The sequence below is a fragment of the Scedosporium apiospermum genome (genome assembly GCF_000732125.1).
Source record: "Scedosporium apiospermum strain IHEM 14462 chromosome Unknown SEQ_SAPIO_0143, whole genome shotgun sequence".
Taxonomy (NCBI): Eukaryota; Fungi; Ascomycota; class Sordariomycetes; order Microascales; family Microascaceae; genus Scedosporium; species Scedosporium apiospermum.
The window spans coordinates 1,774,873-1,788,959 of NW_015971844.1; the positions used below are offsets into that span (position 1 = coordinate 1,774,873).

At 50.0% G+C, this 14,087-nt stretch overlaps 2 protein-coding genes and 1 pseudogene across 2 annotated transcripts; 2 read left to right on the forward strand and 1 right to left on the reverse strand.

The window, feature by feature from the left end:
• Positions 1-253: 253 nt before the first annotated feature.
• SAPIO_CDS9796 (uncharacterized protein) lies at positions 254-3,776 on the forward strand (the record flags this gene model as incomplete). Its single annotated transcript, XM_016791103.1, has 3 exons — positions 254-632; positions 1,074-2,725; positions 3,615-3,776. 3 exons carry the CDS (start codon positions 254-256, stop codon positions 3,774-3,776), a joined length of 2,193 nt encoding a protein of 730 aa, XP_016639613.1.
• A 625-nt stretch (positions 3,777-4,401) lies between these two features.
• SAPIO_CDS9797 (Ribose-phosphate diphosphokinase) lies at positions 4,402-6,018 on the reverse strand (the record flags this gene model as incomplete). The annotated part of the gene is made up of 3 exons (XM_016791104.1): positions 4,402-5,648; positions 5,701-5,848; positions 5,908-6,018. The coding sequence occupies 3 exons, from the start codon at positions 6,016-6,018 to the stop codon at positions 4,402-4,404; spliced, it is 1,506 nt and encodes a 501-aa protein (XP_016639614.1).
• Positions 6,019-9,484: 3,466 nt separating this feature from the next.
• SAPIO_CDS9798 lies at positions 9,485-9,913 on the forward strand (annotated as a pseudogene; the record flags this gene model as incomplete).
• Positions 9,914-14,087: the final 4,174 nt, after the last annotated feature.

The window sequence follows — 14,087 nt, forward strand, 5'->3', positions numbered from 1 at the left end:
TACCTCCGTACTCAATTTAAAATCACCCGAATTGCACTGAGTTGAGGAAAGTGGGGTTGCCATCAATATTATTGTCGTCGTTTCTTGCGCCCTTATGCCGAGGGCGATCCCACACGACTCGATCACGTTAAACGCTGGATTGCTTCGCCCTCCCCTCCAGGATAACTTCTAGTCTAACTTATTTTGCCCCTCGCACAGAGCTAGTAATGGGCATCTCTACCTCTCTTAGTCGATATCCCACTCATGGTCTACAATGAGACATCAGACCCAAGAGGTCCCCGGCATCGCGGGAATGGATGATAGTTCCCATTTGCAGGGCGAGCGCAATACGCTTGAACACCATCTCCGAGGATTGATACTCGGCAACGCTGCCTCTCACGAAGACACACAGCCCGCCCACCCTGGTCTCTCCCCGAACCCTAGACTGCAAGCACCGTTGCAAAACCCGTCCGGTCAGAGCACCGCTTCCCATACGCAAGCTTCCGGACCCGTTTCTCCGAGAACGCCAAGAAGACGCCCGAACCAAGCTCAGCGGCGACAGATGAGTGCTCAATTGACCCTACCGATCGACACTCGGCCCCCGGTACATCGCCCCGCGCCATCCTCAGCGCCCTACACGGCCCGCTCAAATGGTAATTTCACCAATTATTCGAGTCCCCTCGAATCTAACATTCAGCATTATACTTCCCACACGGTTTCGGACACTTTTTCGAACCAGGGCTGGAGCCAACAAGCGACGTTTGGCGGCAGGCAGCATCATGTGCACGTATCATCGCCATGGTCAAGCGCACCGCATCAAGCATTGCCTGAAAATTTGGCGACCCCATACACGTCCCCAGGCCGCCAACGCACGCACTCACACCCGCAGGGACGAAGGATACACCGTTCGATGGGATCCATCCCTGTTATGCATCCAGATGACTTAGAGAGACCGGGTCAAATCCATCAATATTTCATACATCAGAGCCACCGAGATGCGCGGAAAAGCGATGTGTTGGCACGTCAGGCCAGTCTTCTAGACGAATTATACCCGAGGATACTAGCCGGAGCTGAAGTTGACCGGAGTGACATAGCTGAGAAAGAGGCTTTTCGCGTTGTTCTTGAGTCCATATGCCGGGATGTCATTTCGAAATTCGAGCGCGAGTGTGGCAAGGCATCGGATTTCTCGGAACACTCCGTTCAGCTCAGGTGCTTCGGCAGCCTCTCGTCTGGCTTTGCGACGAAATCCTCCGACATGGACCTTGGCCTGCTATCGCCGAAATCATCAGTCCAGCCGTGTGCGCCAGGCTCGCCCATACCGCGCCTTCTTGAGAAAGCTTTCCTAGACCTCGGCCTTGGTGCTCGCCTCCTGACGCGCACGAGGGTCCCGATTATAAAGATATGCGAGAAACCGCCCCCTCAGCTACTAGCTAACTTGCGGAATGAGCGGGAGAAATGGGAGAGTGGGCTAGACAATGCGGATAATGCTGATCTACCCGATGACGTGCAAGAAGAGACCGAGAGCGGAATGGCTTTGGGAATTTCGAAAATCGCACCTCAGTTCACGCAGTTGCGAGATGTTCCCTCCTACGATCCTTCAGAGTCGCACAAGCTCTCGCAAATACAGGATATATCCGACCCTGTACTTATTCCAGACCGGGCTTCAGTCCCACTCCACCAGGGGGAAGCACAATCTCTCTCAGCTTATTATTCATCTGCGAAGCGTGTCCTAAGAAGGCTAGGTGGCTATGACCTATCCATCTCAAACTCAAAAATCCTTACCGATAAGAATTGTGAGGTCCTCGACACGGTATGCTCTTCTTTCGTCGCAGGGCTCCGCGACCCAGCCCTGCGAAATCGACTAGGGAGAGAACAACCTCTCCAAGTTCACCCACCATCAGAACGACAACAAAATGCACGTAGCCTTCTTGCCCTATATATTTGCGCGGAAGGTGAAGCAATGCTCATAGGGTGGGAACGTCGCAGATTCAGGGAGAGGGTGGAGGAGCGGGAACAAAGTCTGATCGGCGTCGTGCAAACTTGGCAGACTCTGCGCCAAAAAGCTGTGTTTGGTGCCAATTTGGCCCATCACACGAAGGAATTGCAATCATCCCTCGAGAAAATGAAGAAGTTCGCATCTATGCAACTGATTCTTTTAGAACAAGGGCAATACGAGTCGGCAAACCACTACTCGGACCGAACCCTGAAGTTGCTTGCTGAGCTCTCTCCGCAGCAGCCCGACACTGATGCGGATTTGAGACGACACGTAATTGAAAAATATGTCACCGGCATACAGAACTGCGATATCCGCCAGGCAGTTGCGGAATTCTCGGCTGGCTTGAGAGGAAACCCCTCTCTCCGTGGCACTTTTCTCAGGCACAAGACGCTCCAGCTAGCTCGAGAGTTTGAGAGGGCTTTAGTAAAAGGTCTATACCCCGACACGGAAAAAGAGAACATCGAGAAGTATATGCTGCTACTCCGTGGGCCCTTGAAGTCAGTTTCATTTGGAGGTACAGAAGAGCTGTGGGTCGTACCGGTCACCAATGAGTCGGCGTCGGTCCTCGCCGCCATTCGGGAGCTCCCTGACCCAGCCATCCTCGCGCCGAATAGGCCGAAGGATCCTTACAACGACAAGCTAGAGTTTCCCAAGGCCGGGGTCGGCGTGCAGTGCGATATTAACTTCGCTGCCCATCTTGCGCTCCAGAATACGCTCCTGCTCCGATGTTACTCTCATACAGATGCCAGGGTGAGACCCATGATTCTGTTTATCAAGCATTGGTCGAAAGTGAGAGGGATCAACTCTCCTTATCGTGGGACGCTGAGTAGCTACGGATACGTGATAATGGCATTACATTTTCTAATTAACGTGGCACAACCCTTCGTATGCCCAAACCTACAGATGTTAGCACCTACCTCACACGCCAGCCTCTCTACCACTGAGGCTGAGGAACAAAGTCTATGCATGGGCAGGGACGTACGCTTCTGGCGAGACGAACAGGAAATTCTTCGGCTCGCGCAGTGTAACAGTCTGAACCAGAATAGAGAAACCATTGGGCAACTACTTCGGGGCTTCTTTGAATATTATGCGCAAAGCGGGGCTTTGTCGACGCTTTCGGGGAGGGGATTCGACTGGGGTAGAGAGGTCGTGAGCATTCGCACTGCTGGAGGCCTTCTCACAAAGCAAGAAAAGGGATGGACCGGAGCCAAGACCGTCACCGTCGTTGACCAGATACATATCGAGTCAACGCTACCAAGACCCGCTCATGGAATAACAGATCTCGCCTCCTCGTCCATAACCTCCTCTATAGCGGGGTCTCAGCCGAGCTCGGCGCCACTACGGCCTACCCATCGGCCCCAAAAGAGTTGCGAAGTGAAAGAGATACGTCACCGGTACCTCTTCGCGATAGAGGATCCATTTGAGGTTGACCACAATATTGCCCGTACCGTTACACATAACGGAATTGTCTCCATCCGAGATGAATTTCGAAGAGCATGGCGTATTATCCAAAACGCTGGTCACGGTCGTCCGGATGAAGACCTCCTGGAAATTGTTGAATCCGAGAGCAAACAAGAGACAAGGAATGCATTCCTCGGCCTCATCAATGAAATTCATGGAGCTACCTGACCTCCTACAGCCTATGGCATCGGAATCGGGAGCCAAATGTGATGCGCAAGGCCTCGCAGACTTCGCAATGGGATTCAGCATCGGGGCCAATTGGAACGGACCCCTTGACAATCTCATCTTTGAAAATGGAGAAAAGTTGTACCGCACTATTCACGTGGCCGAATGGTCATAATCTTACCTCCCCCATAGCATGTCCGGCATGGTGCCAGATGCACAGGATGCCATGTTCTATCGCCAAGTCATCAACACTCCTAAGAAGGGTGCTTCTAATTGAATATATGGGGGTGAATCTATGTATGCAAGTAATAAAACTAAGTAAAAGGAGATGCCTGTGCGAAATTTTCTCTTACCCCTTACCCATCCGCCTTGTTTGGGGAAACCCAATTCGAGGTGATATAAGCAAAGGGCCTTCAACATTCGCGAGTTCAATATACCAACGCTCCGTTAAGAACCCATCTCTAGGTAAGAATGGGGCTCTTGCTGTCCACAGACAGCATCGTTGGGTCGACGACGCTATAAACTTCAGGCCAGATCACAATGCCGCCATGCGAGGTCAAACAGTTAGCACGATCACTGGCGTCATCCTCAGAGTTGCTGCCATGTTCGCCATTCGCCTCGTCCCGTCAATGCAAGATTCACTGCAGTAAGCTAGAGGAACAGTAAATAATACTTTATACAAACCCTCGCCAGAATGATCAAGAGGAAAGATAAGAGATGGAAGATGTGAGCTTGGTTTGAGGAAAGGGCTGCAGTACCCAGCCTTGTGAACCTTGTTAACCTTGTTTCTGGGTACTCCTTCAATCCGCGTAGTGCTGGAATAGTGGCGAGATGGATTCGCCATAGTGGTTTCTTCTTATGGCCTCTGCCAATAAGGAGGATAAGTCAAGGATAACCAGTTTGCTAGTGCTTCGGGCCTGCTCTTCGTTAATCGGAAAGCTGTTGGTCACCACGATGGTGTCGATGCATTCGCAAGCTTGGAGTTGCGCAAGGCTATCGCCTCCAAAGACGCCATGCGTTGCCATGCAATATACTTTCTGGGCACCCCCCCGCTTGACAACAGTCTCGGCGGCCGCGATCCAGGAGCCAGGTTTGTCAATCATGTCGTCGACAATAAATACCGGTCGGTTCCTCACGTCGCCGACAAGGGTAATCATATGTTCTATCTTGGGATCCTTCAAAGTTTCTTCCTCCTCGTCTGAGGAAACGGGGTCTTCGCCGCCTGGCGGCCCGAAAGGATGTGGTTCCGCTGCGAAAAAGGAGGAGGCATGTGACATAGTCATAGGATCCAAATCGGGTTGACTCGCATCCAATGCAGATATAGCAGGTGACGGGAAGTCATCGTCCACGATATGGCCTTGGACAAGTCGCCCGTGAGTAACTTCACCAGCTGCGCGATCATCACAGCCAAGGTCGGCGTCTTCAGAAGTACCATCCACCTGGGAAGATGGATCATTGGATAACGAGGAGTGCGGTGAGGAGGATGACCGACTCGCCTCAGACTGAAGCAATGGCTCACGACTGGAGTTAACTGGGGAGCCATTGGAATCGGCTAGAGTTCTCAAAGGTCTGGTAGGGACCCGATGTGGAGCCGAAGAAGGATCGTTATCTCCAGCTTTCAGCGGTCCCGTCCGGCTCCAGGACTCGAGGATAGACAGCCGTTCAATTCCATCTAGATGATTCATTATCATGCTAGTCGTCAAGTTTGGACCCCGCTTTTTATCAGTTGTCACAATGCCAAAGTTCAGTTTGAGGGCATCCGCCAGCGAAGTCACACGCTTGGTTCCCCCAGCATTTTTGGATACAACAACACCTTCTCTCCAGTTAGGGACGTTGTGGCGAATCCATCTGGCAACGAGGGGCTCGGCATGGAGGTTATCAACAGGACATTTGAAGAAACCTTGCATTTGAGACGCATGGAGGTCCACGGTAATGACATGCTTGACCCCGGCAACCCCCATTAGGTTCGCCAGAAGTCGAGCAGTAATTGTCCCACGATGCGACTTCTTCTTGGATTGGCGGTTGTACGGAAAGTAGGGAACAACAGCTATTTGACGATCAGTTTTAGAAATGGTAGCAAAGTTACGTTCGCCTCTTACCAGTCACCTTGGTTGCGGATCCGCCCTTGCAGGCAGATATCATGATCAAAAGCTCCATTATCGTATCATTGATTCTGGGACTCCCAGACTGCACCACAAACACATCCTTTTCCCGGACACTTGTCAAGATTCTGACGCTGGTTTCGCCCTGCAAGATTCGAGTTGTGTGAGTAGCACCGAAGAGACTCTTGTCGGAAGTAAACTCACATTGGAGAATTGGGAGAGCTCCGCATCTCCCGGTGCCATCCCGAGATTCTCACATATCTGACCTGCAAGGGCTGGGCAGGATGTCCCGGCGAAGATTACCGTGTTCCGCATGATTTCTGGGGAAGGGAAAAGAACGATTGGAAAAAAAAAAAAAATAGCAGGGATCTAGAGTAGCAAAAAAATAACCTTATTAGTTTGGGGAACGATTTTTGATCCTGGCTCTGCTTATTTAATGCATGCTTAGTAACAAACAACGACGCCCATCACAATTGCTTGCCGCTTCTTTTGTTCCTTGACAATCTGCCTGCTCCACAATATTTGTTTGAGGAAACCGATCAAATATAGCCCTGGAAGATATATCATGGGCCTCTGAGCGTTGATTAACTTATTGGATGACGCAAAAGTTCCGATATGGGAGTAAAAGGCCTGAGACGCTGTCTCCAGCCTCTTGCTGTTCAAGTGGAATTAAGCCATGGGAGGGCAATCATCGATGGCCCAGCTTTTGCTTATCATGTTCATAATCTCTGCACATCCGCTTCGCCTGCAGTCCCGTCGTGCGAGACCCTTGAAACCGAATGTGTCAGATGGCTAGATAAGCTGAGCTCATCTGGTATTTCGATGCGAGTATAGACCACATCCCGATTCGGGAGGTCCCTAGCTGACTTTCCTCTATTAGCGAGGCCATCTATTTCGATGGATATCTTCCCCAGGAAAAGCTTCCCGTTCGCATGGGTAGGGTTCTGAAAACTACCGCAGAATCCCTACTCCTATACCGTTCTAGTCCGAGCGGTTTGCCTTGCCAGCCTCCCGAGCTGCACAGTAGCGCATTCAGCGGTACTCCCCCTCGTCGCTCATCTTGGAGAGCCCGTCACCGCCTTCCGCATAACCCCTTTACGGTCCAATGTGTCATAGATATCTTGAAGGAATCCCAACACTACAAACATATCACCCATGTTGTTCCAGACGAAGCCGATGCATTCTGCGCCGAAAAGGCTCGTCACACCACGGACAGCTTGATTTTAACCGGGGACTCTGACCTTCTGATATATGACACAGGTGGTAGTAAGGTCGTGTTTTTCGATGACATGGACTTTTGCGATGGGCATCGCGGCATCCGATGTTCGGTTTTCTGGCCAACGTCTATATCACAAAGACTGCTTTTTCAAGAACCTAGCTCCGAGGGTATCATTGCTCGCCTGGCGTTTGAGCTCCAAAAGGCACCTCGAGATACGCTGCAGCAGCTTCTAGTAGCTTGTCGGACCCCACCAGATAAAGGCACATTTTACAGGTTCTTAACCCCCTATCGAAGTACATGTCATCTTGACATCGCGGCACCTCTAGCTGTTGGTACGCCCCAGCTAGATGTACGGCTCCTAGAGCTAGTGCTGCAGTGCGGCCATGGCAAGCGCATATATCCATTCCTGGAACAGGCCACTCATCAGTGCGGAATAGCGAGGATCTTTCTACCTAACATACCGGAAAACCCAGTGCGCTCTAACTGTTTTAGCCCTAGCATCAGGGTGAGGCAGATTGCGTATTCTCTTCTCCGCCCTGGCTCATTGGGGAATATCCAAGGTGTCCAAGAGTTCACGCGCCTTCAGACCATCGAGGGAAAGGGGTCTCACGTTTCATTTCTTAACAGTGAGGAACTGGAACGTTCCGTCCTCAGACTGGCTGATGATCTCTCATTCATTCGACTAAAGCATGACGGATTTTTCTGGCCAGCCGTGACATTCCACCTAGAAAATGACTACGCACATTCTAATAGCAAAAGGGGGTTGGCTGAGGCCCTGGTCAACAGCCAGGGACTGGGCATAACACAGGTTCCCCACATGCCGTGGGACTTGGTACATTTTTGCGCCCAGATCCAGGCGTGCTGCTACTCATTTCGGCTTCTCGAGCAAATACTCTCTCTGTCACTTCATGGAAAGCCAGGGAAGGATGCTCAAAATGCGCATGCCTCTCTACAGCCCTATTTGGCTACGATTCCACCACTTCGGGACTTTCCATCGTTAGGTGCTACACTAGATTTTTTACACCACCTGCAGGCTCGCTTGATACCGCCGCGGCCGGTCGCTAATCCAACCCAGTCCAAAACCGTAACAGAAGGCAGTGCTGCTCCGACCGGTCTATTATCACGAGAGGAGGCTCATGTCTGCGAAAGCAATGGAAGAAAAAGGCACTCGCCATCTCTTAACAGATTTCATGCCCTTGGCTTCGAGTAATGATCTAATTTCGTTATAAATAGCCTATATTAAAAGAAGAAAAGGAAGTCAATGAAGAAAAAGAGAGAAATATAAAAGAAAAGCGAAAATGCTACCCTCATTCTGCCTTGTTTCTTGTGAGCTGCTTGTGTCGGGGACTTGTAAGTCAGTAAACCACAACCACGACAAAGATGGAAAACGTGAATGCTTGACAAATACAAATAAGGACTTAAAAATTTAAGGTTGTATGGTCTAGTGGTTAGGACTCCGGATTTTGACTAGTCATTGACTAACATGATTTCCGGCAGCCCCGGTTCGAACCCGGGTACGACCTACTGTCTTTTTTTGCCTCCCGTTCGGAATTTTTCTTTTTTTTATTTTTTTTTTTTTTCTTGTACCTACAAACAACGGGACTATGGTAAATCTTGTGATGGACCGTGGCCTACTCGGTGAATAGATAATAGTGGTCAGGTAACATATTTCTCGGGGCCACTTGTAGGTAGCAGAGTTTTCAAGTTCGGGATTCATATAAAATAATTAACATCGTGTAAGATACTGAGTAACTTTCGGTTGTCGAGGGAAGGTAATATGTTTAAATATCTTAATTAGCAGTGGAGACATAAACGAACCTGGATCTAAAAGGATATCCGAATCACGGGCTCACTGCATCCTACTCCTAATGTGTCAGTAAAACCGGAGGATGCTTATTAGGTAAAAAGCATAATCCACTTGGCGTAGTCCTGGTCCAGTTGGGGCGGAAGATGGTGCAGTATTGCGAATAGGCCTAGGATGGAAGAGGCGCCCCATGATGCTCAAATAGAACGTAGCATGGATGCACCGACAGTCCATCTGTCATTCCACGTCCCAGACATACCAAGTAAGTCTTGAATCGCCTGATCCATTCTGGAGAAAAATGCGAAAGGGGGAGGGCTGTCCGGAGATAGTGTTTGGAAGAGCTGTTGGACGTTCGAATTTGAGGGGTAATATTTTGTCGAGCCATTTCTTGGCCAGTCAGATCATTACGCGAATGGCATAAAGCGCAGGGATTTACACAATGAAAAACTTCGACTTTCCCTCCACCACAATTCCCTGTCCTCTCTCACATGATGGCAACAACCTTGCGTTGCATCCTTTGCAAAGACCCGTGGATTTGGGGTGCCACTACATCTGGGATCAAGTTCAATGAGGATGGCACAGGAGAGGTAACTAAACTTCCCGTTTCCTGTAAGATCCCTCCCGGCCATTCCTAATACTGGAACCAGTTATACTTGAGTTGGGATATGATGTGGGTATTTATCGCCGCGGTAATCGACTGGAAGCCCCTGTCAGAAAGAGATGCAGCATCCCTTCATCAGGTCATCGAAGTCGATAATATGGGCGAAATCCCACCCGTGGACATTACCATAACCATGTCTAAACGTCGATTGCCCGACCACGAACAATGGACAGAGCTCCATGACACGACCCTCGCCCCCGAAGCCTTCAATGCTAAGGAGTACAGCATTCGGCTAGACAAGGGCACGTTTCCCGTTAAATACAATGGGTGTGGATATTGTCACTGGTACACCTTACGCCTCCACATGGACCCATCGCCATATCCTCCGTTTGATGAATGGATCCAGAAGCGGCCGGCGGATATCCATAAGTACTGGGAGTGGAAGGATTTCCATAGGGAGCAAATTGAAGGTGATAAATATTATGATCCTGAGAAGGGAATTTCGCGTCGAGAGGAGCATGCGGAGAAAGCGCGTGAGATCAAGGCAAAATTAGCGGCTATTAAGGCACGCCGTGGTGATGCCTAGAATGCTTTTGGGAAAGACGCGAAGGGCGAGGCCTTACATACTTTTCCACACTCAGATCTCGCAATTTGACGTGCTCCTCGACGTGAAACCCTCGAGAGAATCAAAAATCTTAATCAAATAACCTTCACTTTCACGTTGATGGCTAAAGCGCTCTCACATTGATCGTTGACATGGCATCATCCTCTTACACACCAGGACCATCCAATCCCACAGCACTCTAACTGGGGGGAGGGCATTGGGTTAGCCTACAGCGGCAAGCGGGGTTACGACTGGTGTGATCTATGTCGTTTCGACTATGAAGATCTCGTACAGTTGAACATGATCGAGGTCAATGCACAAACTAGTGTGGCTTGCAACCCGGATGGCTTGACATCGGCAACTGGTAAGTCACATGGGATGGTCCAACTCTTAGAATTCGAAGTTACAACTGTCCTACCGAGTAAGTGCCGCCGACCACGGGATACGCGGTATCGCGTTTAGCGCGGATAATCTCCGATTCTTGGATGTTCGTGGGACCCTGTGCAAGTGTGGGAGCTGGCCGGAAATGACCGCGCAACAGAGACCGCAGAATGATGCGACCCCATTATTAAAGGCATCGAAAACGAAGAAGTGGAAGTCGCAAGTATGAGTCTGCACGATTCTGGTTAATTCTTCCTCTCTGTCTCTCTCCAGGACATTGTTTCCGGCGAACTGCGAAAAGTGCTCTCTCGCCATGCCTATGAGATATCTATTCTTCGATTTTCTATGGATCGCTGAAGAGTTTCATTGCGATCAGCGACACCGCTTGCCGGTTTATCGCCTGCTCTTTGCTTTGTGACCAAGCCAGTGACCGGAGGGTTGCAAGGAAGCTGATGGGCAGACGAGCGGACACCCTCGTCCATTAGCTGCTGTTAGATCCGTAAAACGAATTTATGCTCGTCTCGACAGAGAAATTCAATACTGTTTGGCATATGAACACAAAAGAGTTACGAGTACACGGACCTGGCAGCATCCGCCGTCATGTTCTTGGCTCAAGAACACCTCCACTTTTGCGCACGCAGGTTACTAGTCGTAGAGCTCTCCCAGCTATACGGTCAGAAGTCTACAAGAGAGGCAGTTGTCTTCAACTTGATCACAGTTTACTCTAAAGGCCATTACACTGCCCCATCTACTGTGCTCGACGCCGTTGGGAAGATGATCAGACATGATATTGACGGTTGCGGCACGAGGCTGCTATTCGTTGACGTGAGATGGGGGGTTTGCTCGGTCAACGCTAGCCAGGACAATTTACGTCACTACGTGCGCCACTTTCCTATCCGGTGAGACTGGAAGAACCAGAAAGGAAGACTGCAAATGGCTGTTACTCGAAATGGCGATAAACTGTTTGTCTGGGCCATCATGATTGCCGTTATCAGTCCGGGATTGGAGTTTGGGGAACGATTCGATCTGGAACAGATCGGATTTGCAAGGCTCGATGCATCATACAATATTATGGTCATTTCGCATGTGTTAGTAAAATTATTTAGATACAGACTCGTGCCTCAAGTTACTCTATATACCCAAAGAGAGAAATGATAACGGGCATCTTAATCTGAATGCCGATGACCAGGATCCCGGGAATGCGAAAACCGAATAAATCCGACCATGTCTAAGTCCCAAGTGACATGTTTATATCCAGTGCAAACAAAGGGGATGCCAGACAGACGTTAAAACCTGTCTTCGCCACGATACAAGTGTGCGTCCGTAGTACGCCATGGCTATGAGGCCCAAGTGATTGGAGTCATGTTACCCCTCCCTAATTTATGAAATGATGAGGCTCGCCCGCTGGGAATGTGTAGGGGCGGGAAAGTGAGGGGGTGACAACTGTGACGTGGCCGAGTTTATTACGTTGTGCAACATTCAGAGCCTGACCTCAGATAAGCCGCACCGGTCGCGTTTTATCACTTCTCTATTGGATGCAATACGAACACCACCTCGTTGCGGGCTCACGTCTGCCGGAGGGCTGTGGGAGGCAAAGCGACATTGGGTGGTTCCAATCCGGGATGAAAACGGCACTTTTACTGAAGTGCCGAAGTATCGCTCCAACGACAGAATGAATGGCTTGTTTCGGCTCACCTTGGAGGTTGGACACAACGTACAGCTAGCTTAGACAAAAGGGAATCATTCTAGCGAGCACTATCTCACCCATAATAGCCATGTCCCGTTAAAAGATGAAGAAGGAGAAAAAAAAAAAAAAAGTAGCGAAAGTAGCGAAAGGTGTAATATTACGATGATTCCTTCCAAGAATAGTGAAATTGAGCGCCAGAACACTAGGGAACGCGCTCAAAGACCCAAGTCCACATATCCCCACTTTATTTTATGCACATCTCTGTTAACATCTCCATGCAGCGGGGTGGTCCTCTCTTGCATTTAAAGTACTGTGGGCAATACAGTCTGGATCTGGAGCCTCTCAGCCCAAGCACACACAGACGTGGTCGTGCCAATGTCGTCTTGTCGTCCTCACTCAATTCTCCCGCGAGTCCACCAGTGGGCGCCGAACAAACTCTCCGCGTTTTCAAGGTTTTCATCTCATCCTCGGCGTATTGATGGTGTCTAGATCTCCTCCAAGCGGGCGATGGCAAGCGTGAGCCCAGTCCAGTCCCCCAAGGACGCAAGGTGTGGTCCCCCAGGCCTCTTTTATATTCTCGCCCTTCTGACGGCCGAAATCCAAGTAGCCGACAATCTTACCAAAGTTTGGTTGACGGCCTGCTTAACACGATCATTGCAAGTACGGGACAGGAGTTGTTAACGTGGAAGCTCTAATACTCAGTGTAACTCGCCTCTAGGGTGATGTGGCGCGGCATGCCCAACCCAGAGCACTCGGTTTACTGGGCAGAAGCGGTTGATGTTCTCTGGTTCAGGGACTGGTCGTCGGCCCGATGTTTACCCCTTCTGCCGTCTTTGACACCCTCAGGCCCCTTCCCTGATGATGTCAGATCATAATAATCGTGGCATACTTGCCCTATCCTCGTACGGAGTACTTCGTACACCTCGGCACTTCCTTTGCGGAGCCATGCCACCGCTGAAATTAGGTAATATTGTTATCATTGGGCGCCAAGATGAGGGTCCAGAATCGGAGGATCGACGACTACGGAATCGTTCCCCACTGTACGAAGTAGTGTTGATTAGTTTACATTGCGCTTGGCCTGGCCCGAGGTCGACGGTAAACCTATTTGAAGACATGTTGCGGTCTATATATAACTTAGGAAGAAGACAGGAGGGAGATTCAGTAAACTAAAACTCTCAGCCAGTTTTCAGGGACACCAAACTCCCACGCGCTATTTCGTAGCTCGGTGAATACGACGTCTTTCGCACTCATCAAGGATAATTAATACATTACCAACACTGAGCTGATCACTGGTTGGCTCAATTTGGTGTGTTTTTCCTCATGTTCAATGCTACTTCATATTGGCAAGATGAAGCGTGTTACAGCCTGGTCAGGTCACAGGGCTTGGCGCCGGGACAAACCAGGCCACTCACCACGGGCGCGTGGTAATTAAGCTAATATGCGTAGGGAAATAAACTACACTCCATTAAACCCAGGTCGCTCGCTTCTCCCCGAGCGTAGCGAACGGGGCTTCCAGGATTAACAATCACATCATTCGTTTGACGTGAGTCGTACCTTGACCCCCCGCATTGCGCTATCAAAAATTTGGGAGAGATTTCATGCCCTCATCTCCCGTCGTACTCTGTGAGGTACGAGATAGGCCTACCACAAGCCCTCTAACCGAGCGCTCAGTTGCAATGCACCCTCGTATTCGAAGGACGAAGTACACCCCGGCACCTCTCATGCAGGCCTAGTCCAACGTCTTGGCAGGCACACCTCGACAATCCAGGCTAGGAACCAAGGAATCATGGCTGCCCCGCATTGTCGGCAAACTCCTTGTGTAAATGCATGGAATCGAAAAAACGGGGTAGAGGAAAGTTTGGATTTTAGAGAATGAAAAGGAAAGAAGGGAAGAAGACAGGGGACCGAAAAAAAAAATTGAAGAAAAAGAAAAACGTCAAAAAACGCGAGAAAATGATCATCCAAACTAATGGCGAAGATGGGGCTGCTGAATCAGAAAAAATCGTAGCAGAAAGCTGCCCTGACTCCTCCGACTCGTCTTAGGTTCTTGGCAGCCAAGGGGTTGTCTGAGAGGCTAGACCCAGACAC